General features: G+C 46.4%; 1 protein-coding gene across 1 annotated transcript; it reads left to right on the top strand.

The window, feature by feature from the left end:
* The first annotated feature begins 128 nt into the window (after window positions 1-128).
* On the top strand, window positions 129-20,459 carry LOC147216621 (adhesion G protein-coupled receptor G2). Its single transcript, XM_086176663.1, has 30 exons — window positions 129-1,852; window positions 2,745-2,806; window positions 3,172-3,237; window positions 3,693-3,763; window positions 3,859-3,986; window positions 5,220-5,241; window positions 5,321-5,358; window positions 6,868-7,001; window positions 7,085-7,163; window positions 7,265-7,293; window positions 9,200-9,247; window positions 9,338-9,387; window positions 9,474-9,508; window positions 9,597-9,636; window positions 11,495-11,529; window positions 11,619-11,737; window positions 11,812-11,944; window positions 12,188-12,438; window positions 13,820-14,036; window positions 14,171-14,327; window positions 14,408-14,572; window positions 14,651-14,776; window positions 16,276-16,321; window positions 16,401-16,504; window positions 16,587-16,711; window positions 16,826-17,197; window positions 17,281-17,564; window positions 17,972-18,073; window positions 18,161-18,301; window positions 20,277-20,459. Exons 1-30 carry the CDS (start codon window positions 1,779-1,781, stop codon window positions 20,378-20,380), a joined length of 3,357 nt encoding a protein of 1,118 aa, XP_086032789.1. The 5' UTR covers window positions 129-1,778; the 3' UTR covers window positions 20,381-20,459.
* Window positions 20,460-20,661: the final 202 nt, after the last annotated feature.

A 20,661-nucleotide genomic window follows, 5' to 3' on the forward strand; every position in this document is an offset into this window, starting at 1 on the left:
TAAAAGTAAAGTGAGGAAGGCATTGAAGAGGATGAAGAGTGGAAAGGCAGCTGGTCCTGATGACATACCTGTGGAGATGTGGAAGTGACATTTTTAAGAATAAGGGGATGTGCAGAATTGCGGTACCTATAGAGGGATAAAGATGATGAGCCATACAATGAAGTTATGGGAAAGAGTAGTGGAAACTAGACTGAGAGCAGAAGTCAGCATTTGTGAACAGCAGTGTGGCTTCATGCCTAGAAAGAGTACTACAGATGCGGTATTTGCTTTGAGAATGCTGATAGAGAAGTATAGAGAAGGCCAGAGGGAGCTGCATTGTGTTTTTGTTGACCTAGAAAAAGCATATGACAGAGAGGAACTCTGTTATTGTATGAGGAAGTCGGGAGTGGCAGAAAAGTATGTTTGCCAGGTGCAGGACATGTATGCTCACTGTGAGACAGTGGTGAGGTGCAACAGAGGAGTTCAAGGTGGAGTTGGGGCTTTATCAGGGATCAACACTGAGCCCCTTCTTGTTTGCAATGGTGATGGACACGCTGACAGATGAGGTTAGACAGGAATCTCCACGGACCATGATGCTCGCAGATGACATGGTGATCTGTAGTGAGAGCAGGGAACAGGAGGTGGAAAATCTAGAGAGGTGGAGGCATGCTCTGGAAAGGAGAGGAATGAAGGTTAGGCGCAGCAGGACAGAATATATGAGAGGAACTTGGGTGGAACGGTGAAGCTACAGGAGATCAAGAAGGTGGAGGATTTCAAGTACTTAAAGAGCGTAGGAGAGTGTGGAAAAGAGCTAAAGAAACAGGTTCAAGCACGTTGGAATGGGTGGAGGAAAGTGTCCGGGGTACTATGAGATAGAAGACTATCAGCCAGAATGAAAGGAAAGGTGGAGGAGACAGTGGTGAGATGCTCCACAAACAGTGACAATGACCAAAAGACAGAAGAGATGAGGATGTCGAGGTTCTCTTTGGGAGCGACCAGGATGGATAGGATGAGGAATGAGTCCATCAGAGGGACGGCACATGGTAGATGTTCAGGAGAGAAGGTCTTACATGGCTGGGTCGTGGACAGAGGAGGGAGAGTGGATATATTGGTAGACGGATGCTGGAATCGGAGGTCTAGAAGAAGACCAAAGAGAAGATTTACGGACATAGTGAGAGAGGATATGAAGTTAGAAGGTGTGATAGAGGAGGATCCAGAGGATAGAGTTTGACAGAGAAGGTTGATTCTCTGTGGCGACCCCGGAAGGGAAAAGCCCAAAGTAGAAGAACACACACGAGTAACTTAAGGATTTAAAATGTACACAAGCTTTGTTATTATGGTTAAAAAAATACCAGTCATCACAGGAGAATGTGGCCTCCCCTTCCACAGGCTATTATTAAGTACTTCGGGCTTTACAAAGAATCAAAAAATGAACGAACGGCGGTGTTGCCGTGACACCTGCACAACAGGTGCATAACAAAACAGTGACAAATCTGGCGCCGGGCCTCGTCTGACGCAACGCAGAACGTCTCAAAGGCGAGATTGTTTTCACGCTGTCAGAATTCCCTGGGAAACGCGCATTATCTATCTTTCAGAGCGCCACGACACACCCCCGAGGGCGCACCTTGGCCGCCAAACACTCGGAGAACGTGAAAATATGCCTGCGCGCCACGAGTGTTCACGGGTCGGACCTTCTGGGCTTGACGTCGGAGAGGCGTGCCATCACGCCGCGTGAAGACGCCTCATTTCAAGTCCGGTTTTGTGCGAGACCGCTATTGTCTCTGTAGTTACGGGAAGTTATGGTCAAGAATGAGGATAAAGACATGAAATCTTTGAGCAGCTGTTCTGGCGGACCTTCTACCTCTTTTGCCAGGTAATTTTGCATTTTTTTTTACCCAACCGCGATCACGGGTCGTTTTTAGGAATGCAGGTTTAAATAAGTTGAACATTTTTTCTCTTTGACAGAATTTTCATTTTTATTTATTCTAAAATATTTTGAAGAAATATTTAAAAAAATATTTTAAAATAAAATATTTTATTTTATTCTATTTATTTTATTTTGTTAAATATTTGACATACCATCAGCTGAACTTTTTAAATTTATAATTTAAATGATGTCACATATACTTTTTTGTCATCTTTAGGCTGTTAACATGAAATCCCTCGCAATATTACAGTTATTTTTATTCCTTTTTATCCATTTGTTTTTCCTCAGTTTTGAATTATTTCCCAGCTGTCTTCTTTTTTGAGGACTTTTTCTTGATTTGGGAAGTTGTATCAAAAAAATCTATTAAAATCACAGTTAAAATGGATAAAATAATACATTTAAACTAATAAAATTTCAGAAAAATAATAAGCATAGAAGACCCTGATCCCTACCTCGATGTTCACGGTTAAAGGATCTCAACTTGACCAAAAAACTACAAATATGGCGGCTGCATACAACCGGTGGTTGACAGTGTTTAGTCTCGGCTCCACATCAGGGAACCTTATAAAGGCTTCGTCTAAAAAACCAGATTGCATTTTTTGGTGGAAAACAATCACACACACACACACACACACACACACACACACACACACACACACACACACACACACACACACACACACACACACACACACACACACACTGCTAAGATTTCTCAAAGGTAATGTTATGGATGTTTGATAATCATTATTCGCTCCTTCACACGAAAAAGCAAATAAATGACGCCGCTTAAAAGGGGATACTTTTCTTTTGAGTTTCTGTGTCGATTGCATTGCAGAGCGAAGACCGCGGCTCTGCAGCCGTGCCTGCAGATGCTTCTCCTGGTTCTCCTCCAGCTGGGTAAGCACCGAGGACAAACAATGTTAGCTGTCAACGAAGACGGAGACGTCCGTCAGCCGCGGGTTTTTATCTTGATGTATAGGCGGCGAAATCTATTTTTAAACTGCAACGCATGACGCGCCCGTGGTGACGTCAACTGACGTGTTCAATGTACAGCCAACCTGTTACTCCAGTCTGTCCATCATAAACGCCACAAAGGCGCATAGGCTTTCTAAACATGACCGGGAAAGAAAATGGACGGTGATGTTCGAGTGAAAGATAGCAACTCTTTGCGATTTCAGATTTTCCCCTTTGTTGAATTTAGTCAGAGCTTGTAGCGTTAGCTTCTCCTGGAGCAATGATGGATGTTCTGCCTCCTTCTACAGGCCTCACCTCTTGTACTTTGACAACTCCTGCTCCGGTCCGGCTCACCGCTAACGCACAAACCTCAGGTAAACCTCGGGGAGAATGTTTAAAACAACGGTTTGAAAACGATCGGTGGTCAGAATGAGGAAGAGCTACCGTTTTTTTTAGGAGGAACATCATGGTGGCCACCCTTTCTTTGTCTAAGAACAGGCTTCTTTTGGGGAAAGCTTATAGTTAGCGTTAGCTTAGCCCCCCCTCGTTTTGCAACCACAGTTGTACTCAGCGGGGAACCTCATGTTTTCTAGGCCCTGGACTCCGTCACGGCTTGATCTACTGCAGCACGTCACCAGACGTCCACCATGAAAGCGATTATCGTACCATGTCAGCTATTAGCATCTAACTGTTCTTATTAGCACGTACCTCCAAATCCTCACGCTCTCTCTTTCTACGTAAACCGGTGGAGGCAGAAGGCCGCCCACAATGAGCTACTTGGATTCGCCGCGGACGCCGTGACAGTTCTCGCTCTTCCCTCTCGCTCCAGTGCACTACTTTTTGGAGATCTCCGTGGAGGTGACGGGGCAGAAGAAGAACCAGTCTCAGATCGCATCCTGGGTACGAGGCTGACTTTCTGAATTTACAAGAGGCAATGGCTTGTCTCCACATCAGGGAAGAGCGTGGAGAGAGTGATAAATACTGCTTCTCCTCAGCTCCAGGAGGTGCTTCAGAACAATCTGGAGAGCTGTGAGTCTCCGGACTCTGAATCGACGACCGCCTCGCCCACATATTCACCAGCGATGTCCACTACCGAGGCGGTGACGACGTTTCTAAACCGCAGGTAAGCATGGGATACTCACGCTGCAGGAGGACCAGGAGGCGGTTGCTGGGCGGGTTCCTCGCTCCTCAGCAGCATCACCGCAGGAGAAGAGTGGAAGAAGAAACGCACAAAAAATTAGTGCTCCTCTGACATCTACAGGGCTCAGTGATACATTCATATTAAAATTAGAAGAAAAGGTAATTAGATTAGATGCACCTGAAGGTTCCTGGTTGGAGTCTGACAGGGAGGCTTCATGTTCTCCAGTGTGAGGTTCCTCCAGGTTCCTCCCAAACATGCAGGAGGTTCACAGGAAACCCGACATCAGGGGTGTCAAAGTTAATCAATGGAACTAAATGCGATGTAATATAAATGTAGCTACTCCTTAATGTTGAATAACTCTGAATTAGTACTCATTCAAATGCAAAATGTTACAAAAACATGTATTTTTACGAGTTGCTCTGCGACAAAGCTAGCTTTCTCTGCTGCAGGTGTTTTTGGACGCGGCTTTTGTGAACACATTCTGCTGCCATCGTAGTTTGGCTTTTCATTTTCAGACAATTTGTTGTTTTCCCGGAAGGCTAACTTTAGCATACTTAGCTCCATGTTTGGTGTCAAAATGCCGACGTAGATCGGACTCTTTCCCAACCGACGCTGCCTTATAACACAAAAGACATCGATTTTCTCTCCTTTAAGCTCAAGCATGGATTCCTATCTTTCCATCTGCAGCCACTTTTCTCTTCCTTGACCTTTAGGGACCATTTGTATTTCTCAGTTCCACTTGATGTGGATACTGATGGCCGGATGCTGTCACTTTGCCGGGAACATGATCGGCATAAATTGTGATAAATGTAGGGAAACGCGTTTGACTTCTCTATTTTAAGACAATAAGACCTTTTAAGACGTTCTCGCGGGTAATGTAAAATGGCGTGGCGGCCCACATTTGAGCGGATTTCGGTGCAAACGGGTGTTTCCTGCAGGCCGACGCGCTTCCCCGAGATACCCGGAGCTAACGGGCCGAGCGATCATGAGAAAAACAAACTCGCTTTATCGGAACATACCACAATAACGCCCGCTATCGCCGGGCCAGAACAAATGAACAAAAAGCTCGAAAGAGTTTATCAGAGATCTTGAATGTTGTGCAAACAAGAACCGAGCACAGCGGGCTGCGCCCTGCGTCAGACCGAGATGTTATGGATAATGCAGAGATGATGTTCGGATGTCATCTGCTCATTAACGCTGCGGTTTGTCTTCCAGGGAGAAGCTCGACCCGTTCCAGGTGAGGGGCGTCGGGCCGGGAGGGGAAACTGTTTGGGTGGAAGGATCGCAGGAATAAAGATTTATTTGTGTCTCAACAGGGGGTTGAGGTTTCATGCTCTGTGAAGACGCAGATAAGGTGGGTGAAATAGAGCTGAGTGTGTGTGTGTGTGTGTGTGTGTGTGGGACTGGGCACCATATACAACATTTTTGGCAATTTCTTTACAAAGATTTGTGTTTGTTTCAGACAGACACGTCTTTTTGAGAGCAGAAACTGGACACTGTTAAGACTGTATAAGGCCGCCATACTTGTAGTTTTTTAAGTGAAATTGCTATACTTTGGCTGTGTCTAAAAAACACGTTATTTTTTGAAACGCCAAATATTTAAGTGAATTACATTAGTTGTGTGTGTGTGTGTGTGTTTGTGTACATGGGACAGGGAACCATACACAATATTTTAGACCATGTCTTTACAAAGATTTGTGTTTGTGCCAGACAGACACTTTTTTTGAGAAAAAAAGGCCACCATATTTGTATTCTTTTTTTGTGAAATTGCTATCATTTGGCCTTGCCTTCAAAAAAATGTATTTTTTTTAAATGCCACACAATCGTTTAAGTGAACGTGTGTGTGTGTGTGTATGTGTGTGTGTGTCAGACAGACACGTCTTTTTGAGAGCAGAAACTGGACACTATTAAGACTGTTAGATTGTATAAGGCCGCCATACTTGTAGTTTTTTAGGGAAATTGCTATCCTTTGGGTGTGTCTAAAAAAAAAAAAGTTATTTTTTGAAATGTCAAATATTTAAGTGAATTACATTAGTTGTGTGTGTGTGTTTGTGTACATGGGACTGGGAACCATGCACAACATTTTAGGTAATGTCTTCACAAAGATTTGTGAGCCAGACAGACACCATTTTTGAGACCAGAAACTGGACACTGTTAGGCCGCCATATTTGTAGTTTTTTTAGTGAAAATGTTATCCTTTGGCCTTGCCTTAAAAAAATGTATTTTTTTGAAATGCCACACTAATGTTTAAGTGGTGTTAGACAGACACGTCTTTTTGAGAGCAGAAACTGGACACTGTTAAGACTGTTAGATTGTATCAGGCCGCCATACTTGTAGTTTTTTAAGTGAAATTGCTATCCTTTGGCTGTGTCTAGAAAACAAGTTATTTTTTGAAATGTCAAATATTTAAGTGAATTACATCGTTTGTGTGTGTGTGTGTTTGTGTACATGTGACTGGGAACAATGTACAACATTTTAGACCATGTCTTTACAAAGATTTGTGAGCCAGACAGACACTATTTTTGAGACCAGAAACTGGACACTGTTAGGCCGCCATATTTGTAGTTTTTTAGCGAAATTGCTATCCTTTGGCCTTGCCTTAAAAAAATGTATTTTTTTTAAAATGCCACACAATCGTTTAAGTGAACATACGTGTGAAAACCTCCACTACGCATAATCTAAAGTTTTGAACTAAGAAAGAATTCTTAAGAAGAAGAAGGAGGCCTTTCTGTGTGGAGCCTCACGTTATAATGAAAAAAAAAAAAAAAAAAAAAAAACAGATCGAAAAATCGATTTGAGAAAATCCCTTTTAAAATCCGTCTCCGTCTGACGGGTGCGACTTGTTTGTTTTGCGTCACGTCAGAAAGACCAACTGTTCCTTGACGCTGGCGCTGAGGCGTCCGCTGCGGCCGTGCTGCATCCTACGTGCGCTGTGCACGGGCCGCCGCGCCTCCGCCGACGACATCCACGTGTGGGCGAAAAGGGCGAACCGGCTGGGTGAGTGTGGAGCCGTCTCCGACAGATCCTCGCCCGTTTCACGGGTCGGTCCGTGTGAAACCCTCCTGTGTGTGTCTGGGAAGCTCCCCTGCAAGAGGACTGCGGCCGCCGCCCGGAAACGCTGAAGATGTGCGAGGAGGACGGCGTCTCCGGCACGTCGTGGTACGACCTCTCACCTATTTCCCGCTTCTTAAGCCTTTTTCTACCCAGATCTTCGTCCGTTTACGTCCAAACCGTCTCTGTCTGATTTGTCTCTTCACCAGTGCGTTGGAGGAAAGTCAGTGCGGATCAGGTGAGCCCCTTTAACGTCTCATTTGTGTGGATGTGTCACTTCTTTAGGGTGTAGGTTGGTGTATGTGTGTGTGAAAGTTCCCGGTCATCCAGGTCAAGGTGAATTCTTGTCGTGGCAACCGGACTTGAGCCCTCAATACCGGAGGCTTCGGCCTCTCGGATCCAAGAAATTCAAGTCAAACCTTCCACGACAGGAAGATTTCGACAAGATACATGGTTTTATGATTCTCTATGAAGAGAGGTTTGAAAAAAAAAAGTGCTCCAAAAATAAATGTAATGTATTTTACATATACCGTCATTTCCGGACGATAAGCTTTTTTCACTTGAACAACAATTCAGCTAATATACTGCTCAAAAAAATAAAGGGAACACTTGAACAACACAATGTAACTCCAAGTCAATCACACTTGTGTGAAATCATAGTGTCCACTCAGGAAGCAACACTTTTTACACTTTAATTTTGAGTGTGATTCCTAATCCAGACCTCCATGGGTTAATACATTTGATTTCCATTGATCATTTTTGTGTGATTTTGTTGTCAGCACATTCAACTGTGTAAAGAGCAAAGTATTTCATAAGAATATTTCATTCATTTAGATCTAGGATGTGTTTTTTAAGTGTTCCCTTTATTTTTTTGAGCAGTGTATATGGATTTTCGGAAGGGGGGCTAACAAGCTTCGCGCCGCTAAAACATTTATCCTCGTCACATCGGACCGATGAAACCACCGGGACATTCTGACTCCGTTCAACTCCGACACCGAAGAAGACGATTTTGAAGGTTTTAGCGCGCAGGAGGAAGCCCGAGATAGCGATCGGCTAGCGATTCAGCTCGCACTCGTGCAGCCAAAACTGATTCTGAATGCTGACAAAACAAAGCTCATGATCTTTCCAAATAGCAAGAAGGTCCCTACAGATCTTCCCGTGGTGTCGACTTTCGAGGAAAATGTCGTCGAGCGGGTGCGTGAATTTAAATACCTTGGCGTTTTACTCGATGACTCTTTGACATTCAACCCCCATATTGACCGTCTTGTGAAAAACCTTAAACTTAAACTGGGTTTTCTTTTTCCAAACAAGGTGTGTTTCTCCTCTAATGTTAAGAAGCGGGTTGTCACTGCAACTTTTTTTTAGCTATTTTAGATGACGGTGATCTGCTGTACATGAACGCCTCGGCTCAAAGTCTTAAAAAAGTCGACACCGTGTATCACCCTTCGCTGAGGTTCATAACAAATTGTAGATTGTTAACATGTCATTGTAAACTACATTCCCGACTTCAAAAAGACTGGAAACTCCCTAATTTTATCTCATTAAATGCTTTTAAAACCAGACTGAGAACACTAGAGGTGAACTTGTCAACATGTAATTGCTTCTTTAACTGTTTGTAATATTGTTATTGTATCTGTAACTTATCGCTGCCTCTTGGCCAGGACTCCCTTGTAAAAGAGGTTTTTAACCTCAACGGGACTTTTTTCCTGGTTAAATAAAGGTTAAATAAAAAAAAAATAGCCGGTGCGGCTTATATTGAGGTGCGCTCAAAAGAAACCTATTCTCACATGACGTTTCAAGCAAACAAGTCTCCTCCTAAGATGCTTACCAGAGATATTATATGTATGTTTGCTTGAAATGTCATGCAAGAATAGCCTTTTTTGGTTGGGTCCTGCACAGAGGAGGGATACTGAATATATCGGTAGACGAATACCGAAATTGGAGGCCTCGGGGAAGACCAAGGAGAAGATTTATGGACGTAGTGAGAGAGGATATGAAGTTGTGAGAAGGTTTGAGAGAGGATATGAGTCCCCTGAAGGGAAAAGCTCAAAAGAGAAGAAGAGGAAGTGAAATGGTAGCAAGGATAAACCTGCAGAGTTGCACCCGCGCTCCAATTCACCCACGTTCGCGATTGCTCTTTCCAGAAAGGAAGAACCGAACCTGCAGCTGCTCGGCTTACTGCCGCGGCACAGGTGAGTCCCTCGTCCGGCGCCGAGAAGCCACCGCGATAATCCTGACGGCGTATTTAAAGAAAATATTGTTTTTCTGGATGGTGTGTTTAGATGCGTTTTACACTTTTCGAGTGTCCGCCCGCTCCGGCCTCCTGGACCTGGTGAGTTCACCGTCGAAAACGAGACATACCTGCAAGATTTGCGTCCGTAAGGCCGAATTCCGTAACGATCCACTGAATCCGGACAGATTTCCCAGCTGAACCACACGTGCTCTTCACCCGAGTACGTCCTTTTTCTCAACTTTACCGATAAATCACATTTATGCAAAGAAATAACTTTTTGTAATCTGAGTATTCGCCGTGTCCCTCAGCGCCTCCTGCCCCTTCCCCGCCATCGCCTCGGAATACAAGGTAAGCAACGCTTTCTCTCCTCGAACGCATCTTTCAGCGAAGAACATTTTGGGTAACGCTTTGTAGCAAGGGGTCGATTCTATATTTGAAAACCGATAGCTAGCGTAGCGTTTCCTGGCGTTGCTGTTGACAGTCGTGTTTACCGTTATCGTCCGTCGGCCTCCGTTAGCGTCACGGCGAGAAGGTCGCCGTTTGGATTCCCCCTTTCTGTGAGGAGTCTCCATGTTCTCCACGTGTCCAAGGTTCCTTCCACGGTCCAGAAATGTGCAGGAGCTTCACTGGAGACACCTGTGAACGGGAGGATCCTGACAGCGATATGATAAAAATAACCATCTGCTAATGCTTTTCACGGTTCACGACTACGCAGGCATTCAGCAGCAGCTACTCCGGGTTTATAACTGTATTATCAACTATTTCTATTGCAGAAGACTCTTAGCAAATGTTGGAATAATGGACGTAATATAACGTCAAACTACTGTGAGTCTACTGTGATTTGGAAATAATTGTTTTTGACCTGTCTGGAGGTTCTCGGTCATCACGTGCGGTGAGGTTCATGGCTGGTGAGACACTGACGTCATCAGTCAGATTTAGAAACATATGAACCCGACGGAGTAGCTTATTCACCATTTTATTGGCAGCAGTTGACGTGTTTTGTTTAAAATATCATATCAGCATTCTTTACCTATACAAACTGTAGCATAGAAAAAAGCACATTAAAAAAAAAAAATTATCTCTTACCTTTACTTATAAATGAAGTCCATGCGGCGCTGAGCGGTTTTCCTTTCGCTTAGCATTGTGGATGCTGATGTTGAGTCTTTGGTGTTCATTCAAAGCCAAATCTATCTTGGACATCTCGAATGTTTTTAGCGGGATTTGACTTTGAATGCGAGCGGCCGACCGCTCATGTTTGATCGTCAGAAGTTGAGAAAAGAACGCAGGAAAAGCAGAAAACTTCCTACTGGACATCCACACAGCAGCCTTTTCAAGTGTACCTCTGTTTGAAAAGACCGAGTCTTCCGTCTCCTAGTCTGAAGCAAATCCGTTAGCGCCGGCGTCGGTCTTCCCTTACTTATTATCTCCTGCTTCGACTGAAAGGCCAGTTTAGAAAGTTCTTTCAGTTTAGCTATGTAATCCTCCATTTTGGAAATAAAGCCAAGCAAGAGGAAAAAATAACTGGATGGTTGCACTTGACTTGCTAACTGTTTACAGTAGCTTGCTATTGCCAATTCTATTATTCGTTAGCCGAGTAGTAAACAGGATCCCTGGGATCAGTGGTGCCCCCTAGCATGAGGCACCGTCACTGCGTGCCTCACTTAGCGTGTTTTCGCTGCCGCTTTACGATCGCTCGTCACGAGAAACACGTAACAGTTGTTGACGAAAAAAATCATACTTATCAGCTAAAGTATGGACATTTTGTTTACTTATTAGTGCTTTAAGTGTTTGAAAATTTTAATAGTGACATCCACAGAGACAGCAATACGGTCTCAGCCGCTAAATGTGATTTTTTTTTTAGCGATTTCGAAAAAAAAAAACACTAAAAATGGTGAAGTTAGGTTGAAAATAACTTTATAGTACAAATCACTGAATGAATAGAACCATTCAAATTATTTTTTCATTTTACTTTTTTTTCTTTCCACGATGCCAGGTGAGGCCCGGCCTCAACCTGCCTCCACTGACTGCACGTCACTGTGGTAAATCATTGTCCGAACCGAAGAAATCTCTCGGATTAGGGGGGAAACGAAATTCAAGTCCGGTTGCAATGACAAGAAGATTTGGACTATAATGTTTTTGAATGATTTCACCCAAATCCGCCACGGCATCACCATGACTTCTCTCACCGTGACTTCTTTCTCCTCAGGATGCCAAGATCCACTGCCAGAGTGAAACCCCGAAGTGAGTCAAAACCCTTCTTTGGAGTCATTTTGTAAAACTAAACCTTCTCCGATTAACAATCAAGCATGATTATTTCCTTCCGTGTCCAGTTGCAGAGTGATATTACGTTTCCGCCGCGACGTCCCGGTGTGTATGTTGTTGTCGGCGGTGACGTCTATCCTGAAGCCGGGCGAACGCATCGGATTTGGAGGCCGCGTGACTCGAGCAGGTGTGAACATCAAGCGCGTGACCGACGTGGCGTTCAGGCGCGGTCCGCTAAACGCCACGCCGTTGTTTTTGCAGCCATTTGTGGATATTCGGACGCCGTCGACGAGCTGCTGGATTCCCCGTTCACGATGATCTCCGTAAACCAACCTCCGGATCTGTTTTGCCCGTTAGTGGAGGCGTCTCCTTCCATCTCCAACATCCTCAACTGGTTTGTGAATCTTCTCCCGTTCCTAAACACCTGCAGGGACTCGGTTTACAAGCCAACAAGACCGACTAGTAAACTGTTTGTATCCTAGGAAGAAATAGCAAACACAATTTGCTGGAAACAACTACCAAAACATACATTAATTGATGTAAATCTCTGAGATGTAGTCCCTGGAGGGTTAGTCCTCCTGCTGGTGCTACATTTCTACAACCGGGGTCTTCATGTATCACCTCCTGTTTCACAAAGTCAACCTCGGAGGAGTGTCCTCGTGTACCTGGAGGAGCGCTGCGTGTTGGAGACGCTCACCACCACCACCGCCGTCGTCGGACCAAAAGTGACGACCAAGACGCCGACCACCAACGCCAGCACTTCCTCCTCCGTGAATGTCACTTCATCTCGGCCGAAAACGTCCGCGACGACGACGCCACGACAAAACGCAACCACCACAAGGAAATCTGGGTCGGTTGCCACGCGATACACGACCGCCAACGTCACAGGTGTGTTGGCTCGCCTCGGGTAAAAGCCTGACTTTAAGCTCCATCGTTGAATCAGCCGTACGGTGGACGAGGACTTCACCGAGATGATGAAGTCTGCCAGGAAGGAAGAGGAAGAAATCGAAGGGCCTGCGGTTTTTAACAAATGCTGCAAAATAAGTCGCAAGACTGGGACTCGGTCCACTTTTGTTACTCGATCGACGGGTCGTGGCAGTTTGGAAAACTGTTTTCAACCAGAAAAAAAGCAAAAGCAACAACTGCCGATGACAATGTTTCTGAAGAAATCGACGCCAGTAAAGCATACATGTGCACAGGGAGGCTCGGAAAGGGTCGAGCGAGGCTCGTTGAGGGTTAATATAGTTGTAAAATATCACGTCTCTACTTTGCAGAAATTCACTTTTCGCGGGGGGTCTTGGAATGTAACTCCTGCAAAAAGGGAAGCTTCACTGTATATGATCTCATATATATATATATATGTTAGGTGGTTTGAAAAAATGCTGGCCAGTGTCTCCCTGAGCCGGTCACAAGCCCAGAAAAAAGCAAAGGGTTGCGTCAGGAAGGGCATCCGGCGTAAAACTTGCGCCAAATCCAAATATGCGAACCGAACCTCACAATCCCACAGCGGATCGGTCGACGTCAACAACAACATCCGCCATTGATGTCGATGACCAACAGGGTACCAGTGGAAATTGGGCAATTGTGGGTGGAAGAAGGCGAGGGAAGAGGAAAGGCAAGAGTCAGGGATGGGGAAGGAGGGGCGCCAAATTTCGGGACGATGACAGGAAAAGGTAGAGTCGGTCGACACGATGAGGAGAAGGAAGGTGGATATACAGTGGACCCTCACTCTTCATGGGAGGTCTTGGAACGTAACTCCCGTGAAGTAGATAACTTTGATGGTGTTGACAAATATATTAGATTTACAGTTGCTGCCACGGCCCCGTGGATCGAGTTACAAAAGTGGACCGACCGAACCGTATTGTCGGCCCGGTCTTGCGACATATTTTGCAGGGGTTTTGCTGCGTTTGTCAAAGCTGCAAGTCATTTGGACGTGAGACCAGTCTCTTTGATTTCTTCTTGTAGCTTCTCTTCCTCGTCGGCAGACTTGGAAGTCAATAAATGTTGTCGGGAGTCATGTCGGAAAAGCCATCTCCTCCAAAAGTGCGTGCTTGTAAAGGCGATACAATTTTTTTACTTTTTTTTCTTTCTTATTAAGCTAGAATAAGGGTATTTCCTCAAGAAAAAAATTCAAATACCGCAAAAAAAAAATGCTAAAGAATGCTAAATTGTGAGAACTGAATTACAAAACAAAATCCGCAAAGTAGCCAGGGCGCGAAATCCGAACCTGGAAGTAGCGAGGCTACACTGTATCTCGCCGTTTGCTCAGCTCCAGAAACCAGCCTGGAGGTCCAGGCCAGCCTCCTCCTGGAGCAGACCAGGAACGTGTCCAGGCTGAACTCCAGTCAGGTCAACCAGCTGGTGTCTGAGCTGGAGAGGCTTCTGTCGGGCCCAAACGTCAGCCTGCCTCTGGGGTCGATCTCCATCAACATCGTCAGCAACCTTCTGGGCGCCGATCCGGAGGTCCTGGCTCAAGCCGCCACCAGGTTTGTGAGGCCGTTGCATTTTGACGGAACCGGGAATCGAACCGACAACCTTCCGTCCCCCCCGCTGACCGAGACTTTTTGCGTGAAAAGATTCTCCGCTCAGTCGTCTTCGCTTCTGCTCTGCTTCGCCCCAGGATTATCCGTGTCGTCGACACGGTGGGACTAAAACTGGTCCTGGAGAAAGACTCGGAGACCCTCCTGTCTCCGGCGGTGGCGCTCTCCGTGAAAACGGCGGACGGCACGAACTTTGAGGAGATGTTCTTCTCCATCTCCAGCCCGGATGACGTGCAGGTGAGCCGCGGGGCATCTTGCGACCTACAAAACGTGACTGATGAACGCCATTTCAGCAGGTTTAACTGTGCGCTTGTCAGGTCCGTGGGGATGCCCGACGTGGACGGAGGCCCAGGAGAGACTCCACCGTCCCTCAGGGGACCATCAAGCTCCCCCACTCCCTGACGCAGAACCTCACCGCCGAGGAGCAGCAGCTGGTCACCAAGGTCCAGTTCAACTTCTACCAAAACAGCACGGTATTCCAGGTACGCGTCCACGGCAAACCCCGAGGCCTCTCCCGATTGGTTTTTGGTCCTTCTAAACCGACAGCTCTTTGTGTGCAGGACAGAACCCTTGGAGAACATCGCAAGCTGAACAGTGGCATCCTGGGAGCCAGCGTGACCAACCTGTCCATCACAGGTCTACAGGACGAGATTGTCATTCACCTGAGGAACACAGAACCCGTCCCCGTGAGTCCTCGATGGGGTTTAGAAAGTCGCCTTCATTCATAATTTCACCACTTACACCACATACAGTGTACCCTTGCTACTTCCAGGTTCGGCTTTTGCGCCCTGGCTACTTTGCAGATTTTGTTTTGTAATTCAGTTCTCACAATTTAGCATTCTTTAGCATTTTTTTCCCTTATCAAAGCTATCATAGGGCAAGAGGGACACATAGAGAGGCATACATTTTGACGTCTACATTGGAGAGACCAAACACCCTCTGCACAAAGGGATGGCCCGGCACTGGAGAGCCACTGGACCCTGTGGTCCACCTACACCTGAAGGACAAGGGCAATTCATTTGAAGACAGTGATGTTCGTATTCTGGCTGTCAAACAACCGGGAAAGATCCACCACCGGAACCAGCCCCCGGTAATGTCCACATGGAGTAGATACTTTTCAAATCACGAACCCTTTGAGCACAAACTGGGGGTAATCAGACCTCTACACCACCGGGTCAAGAACATCCCATCAACCACTGAAGGAGGTACAACACATTAGGAAAGCCTTGAGATCCTGTGGCTACCCTAATTGGGCCTTCGTCAAATCAGAAACCACCAAACACCGGAACCTGGAACAGGTTGACGACAGCAACGAACGAAAGAACATGGGCATACCGTGTGTTGCTGGTGCTTCGGAGAAACTCGGAACGGTGTTCAACAAACACCGTATACCATGTATATTTCAAACCCCACAACACCCTGAGGCAAAAAGCGGTGCAACCCAAGGACCCAGGCACAAGATGGAGAACTTGGTGTTTGCTGTCATTTGCACTGAGGATTCTGACGCCGTCTAAATTGGAGATGCCAAACCACCACTTCAGGACAGGACTCCGCCATCCACTTACTCCTGAAGGACAAGGGCCATTGGTTTGAAGACAGCGATGTCTGTATTCCAGCCAGAGAAGACCGATGGTTCGAGAGAGGAGTCAAAGAAGCTGAATCACTGAACAGAGGAGGGGCCTCAGACACAACATGTCACAAACGTATAACGCCGTGTTGGGATCAATACCAAGACGGTAGTTGCGCATATGGACCAGGACCATCTGTACCCTCTAAACAACCAGGAAAGATCCACCACCAGGACCAGCCCCTGGTAATGTCCACAGGAGCCTCAGTCCATGTGGTCCAACTCCTTTGTTTCCGATCAAGGTATTCCCGCTAAGTTGCTATCTTGTTCCAACGAATGAAACCCAATTAGCATAACAACGCCCGTTACACCTAGCATCTGCAGATCGACTCGTCCATTTACACGACACCCGCCCAAAAACCTGGCGGTTCTATTCATAAACTCCCCACAGGTGACTGGAACTGAAGGAGCCTCTGGGATGACGGTTGAAACGTCTTCAAGTGAAGATATTCAAGTCCAGTTCAACCGTTCCCCCTGTCATCCACACATCCAGGATCTCTAAAGACGGCATTTGACAGACAAATGAAAATTTCATCTCCTTTCTCCCCCAAATTGCAGGCTAACTTTGTAGCAGCATGTGTTTACTGGGACTTCTTGTTATATGGTAAGTGTTTCTCAAGGCGTCCATTTCAGCTGATTTAGCAATAAACGTACAAAGATCCTATTTTTTCGGGTGAGCACAGATGGGAAAGGAGGGTGGAACCCAGATGGCTGCAGTGTCCGAAACAGCTCCGATGAGGTGACGGTGTGCGGCTGCAACCATCTAACCAGCTTCGGCATTCTTCTGGTAAGACACTTCTTACTTTGTCGGGAATTAAATCGGCGTCATTTCATTGCCTCTCCGAACATATACTTTCTTCTCCTGAAAGGATCTCTCCAGGCAGCCCATAACCAGCCGTGTTCAGGCCACCATCCTCACTTTCATCACATACATCGGCTGTGGGATCTCCGCCATCTTCCTCGCCATTACCCTCCTTACCTACTTGTCGTTCGGGTGAGTCACATCGGACCCCGTCTTTCCCGATCCCTTCGGTACTTTAAATGGATTAACGGTAAACTCGTTGTTAACTGAATCCTTCACGCCGTCCTTACCTTCTGGACCTCACAGGAAGCTGCGAAAGGACATCCCAGCCAAGATCCTCATTCAGCTGTGCTTTGCTCTCCTGCTTCTGAACCTGGTCTTCCTGGTGGACGCCTGGCTGGCCCTCTACCCCAACGCCGTGGGGCTCTGCATCTCCACCGCCTGGTTCCTCCACTACTTCCTGCTGGTGTCCTTCAGCTGGATGGGTCTGGAGGCCGTCCACATGTACATAGCGCTGGTGAAAGTCTTCAACAGCTACATCTCCCGCTACATGCTCAAGTTCTCGCTTGCCGGCTGGGGCATCCCGATGATCGTAGTCATCATCGTGATCGCGGTGGACAAGGACAACTACGGCCTCGTGTCTTACGGGAGGTTCAGCGACGGCACTTCCGATGACTTGTGAGTCTTCTGCTGCATCTGCACGTCACCTGAAAGCAGCGCCGGATGACATGTAAGCATACAACTCCCGCCCTGTCCCGCAGCTGCTGGCTGAAGAACGATGTGGCCTTCTATGTCGCCGTGGTGGCCTACTTCTGCGTCATCTTCCTCTTCAACTGTATCATGCTCGTGGTGGTGCTGGTGCAGGTGTGTCGCATCAAGCGGCAGAACCCGCAAAACGTGCAGCACCGCACCACGCTGCAGGACGTGCGCAGCATGGTGGGCATCACCGTACTCCTCGGCCTCACCTGGGGCTTCGCCTTCTTCGCCTGGGGGCCGGTGAACCTGGCCTTCATGTACCTCTTCGCCATCTTCAACTCTCTGCAAGGTCAGACTCACTCTGCTCCCGACTAGAGAACGACAAATTGGGGTATTTTTTCACCGGCGTGTAAAACAGGAAGGGGTATAAATGCAGCAAGAGATGGATAGTGGACTTCCGCTTTCTCCAAATACAATGGGAAATACTTCCAATCAGCAATACAGTTATTAAGATACTTTTAAATCCACAAGATAAACTCAAAATAACGCAAACCAGCATCTAGTCCAGTCCTAGCCGAGGCGCCACAGCTTCCCAATTCTTTTCCTTGGATCTGGAAATATTTCCCATTGACTTCTCACCCAACATGTGAAGTTCAAGAGATGTGAGTTGGTCTGGGAGTGCTGGGAAGTGGAAAGTTGGTAGTGCCGGATATTCGGGAACACTTCCTCGCTATGTCGTCCAATCGGTGTCTGCAGGTTTCTTCATCTTCGTGTTCCACTGCGCGGTGAAGGAGAACGTGAGGAGGCAATGGAGGACGTACCTCTGCTGCGGTCGGATGCGACTCGCCGAGAACTCAGGTTGCACAACTCTTCCTCGGTTACGACCTTAAGGATTCCGTCGGCCTCGCGGAGGTGTGATCTTGACACCTGAAAACACTCTTTCAGAATGGAGTCGCACTGCAACGCAGAAGCCGGCGAAGAAGTCAACGGAGACCAACGGGACATCTCTGCACTCCCAGTTCAACCACTCGTCCAGCTCGTCTTCGTTCCTCGTCAGCGAGAGTTCGGGGCCGGCCGGAGGCATCGGTAGGCCAACAATCGCCGTCATGGTCGTACTAAACCTCTTCTTCCACCAGAAGGTCCTTCAGCTTCCGCTTTCTTCTCTCAGGACCATCTTCAGTCCCTGCTCCACCTCATGTTTTAGCGTGCAAGCCCTTGGTGGTCCAAGATTCTGCAGATCCGGCTTTATGTTTTAGTCCAACTTGCGGAGCGATTCAACAAAAAAAATCAACATATACAGCGGACCCTCGCTACTTGGTGGATTTTTTTTTGTAATTCAGTTTCTAGCGATTTACCGTACTTTTTAATCATGATGAAATAGCCCCCCCCCCAAAAAAACAGTCCAAAAAATAGAGTAAAATTTAACTAAAATACGAGATCTCCTTTGCTGGTACACATTCTGCGCGACTGCGGACGACATCACTGGTTTAACAGATTGCCATTCAGATCTGTGGACAGACGAGGTTCTCACCGAGATGAAACGCTAAAGAACGATAAATAGCGAGAAACGAATTACAAAAAAAAAGAATCCGCCAAGTACCGAGGGCGCAAGAGCCGAACCGCGAAGTAGCGATGGCCCACTGCATACTAGGTGTCCAGAAGACCGGGCGGAAAGGTTGTAAGGCTACAAGATTAGGAGCAGGTTTTAAGTTATACTAAGTTTAAGTTATACTATCATGAGAGATATCTAGAAATCTAGAGAGGCGGAGGTATGCTCTGGAAAGGAGAGGAATGAAAGTTAGTCGCAGCAAGACGGAATATATGTGTGTGAATGAGAGGAACTCGAGTGGAACGGTGAGGCTACAGGGAGTGGAGATCAAGAAGTTGGAGGATTTCAGGTACTTAAGGTCAACAGTCCAGAGCGTAGGAGAGTGTGGAAAAGAGGTGAAGAGACGGTCCAAGCAGGTTGGAATGGGTGGAGAAAAGTGTCAGGGGTACCAAGAGATAGAAGAGCATCAGCCAGAATAAAAGGAAAGGTGTACAAGACAGTGGTGAGACCAGCGATGACGTTTGGACTAGAAACTGTTACAATGACCAAAAGACAGGAGGTAGAACTAGAGGTTGCAGAGATGAAGATGTTGAGGTTCTCTTTGGGAGTGACCAGGATGGAGAGGATCAGGAATGAGTCTATCAGAGGAACAGCACATGTTAGATGTTTTGGAGAGAAGGTCAGAGAAGCCAGACGGAGATGGTTGGGTCATGGACAGAGGAGGGATAGTGAATATATTGGTAGACGGATGCTGGAATTGGAGCTGCCAGGCAAGAGGTCTGGAGGAAGACCAAAGAGAAGATTTATGGATGTAGTGAGAGAAGATATGAAGGTAGTTAGTGTGAGAGAGGAGGATACAGAGAATAGGGTTAGATGGAGAAAGTTGACTCGCTGTGGCGACACCTGAAGGGAAAAGCTGAAAGAAGAAGAAGAAGATCATGGTACTAACAGGAAATTTGTCGGGAATGTTCTGGAAGTGAAAACAATGTTGGATGGACTTAGGAGTCTCAAATAGATGGAGAAGGTTGATTTGCTGTGACGACCCCTGGAGGGAAAAGCCCAAAGGAAAAGAGGTTGTTTTAACAACAAAAAAAGAAAATTGACAGCCATATTTAAACAATTCTTTCATTTACAACCAAGTATTTGCTTTCTTTCCTTCAACCTGTGTGATTTCCCTGAAACGTCCTTTGTGATGAAGCAAGCGAGGGGGGGAAAACAAAAAGCCAATGTGGTCGATAAAAGACTTAAAAATACAGAATAATTTTCCGTTTAAATCAGCCTTGGGGTTGTTTGTATCTGACAGCGAATGCATCGGGGGTTTCGTGAGAGTCTGACCCGTTTATTTTGGAGCTTCGGGACTGAAATTGATTTCCCATCCCGATGTGAGAGCTCTCTACTCAACCCGCTCGCTCTCGTTTTCGCCTATTTCCGCCCTTGCCGTGTTTGCATCAACGGCAGGCCGTTCGTCGCGTCCCTTAAAAATCATATAAATATGTGACGTTGCGTCCGCAGGGAGCCCGTTCGGAGACAGAACTATCACGGCGGACGAAGATACCAGCAGAGACGTGATCCTCAACGAGATCAACCGACAGGACAGACACCAGCAAGGAAGCTGATCTTGAAAAAAAAAAAAAAAAAAAAATGTACATAATGTAAATGTCACTTCTTTTATACAATTTATAGCACCCAATTAAACCAAACATTTCACCTTTGCTTGATTAAAAATTGTCACTTTTTGCTTCCTGCATAATGGTAAAAAAGCAGGCCATCGGATGTTTCTGCAAGCAGACCGGAATTGAACAGTCAACCTTTTGATAGGAGGGACCGACTCAGGTGTTCCACCGGACATCTGATCCTTTAGAAAAGCTTTTAGCTTGAAAAAAACCAACAAACAAAA

This window comes from Fistularia commersonii, chromosome 29 (genome assembly GCF_037954325.1).
Source record: "Fistularia commersonii isolate RoL2024-O1a breed Wild chromosome 29, RoL_Fcom_v1.0, whole genome shotgun sequence".
In the NCBI taxonomy this organism is placed as follows: Eukaryota; Metazoa; Chordata; class Actinopteri; order Syngnathiformes; family Fistulariidae; genus Fistularia; species Fistularia commersonii.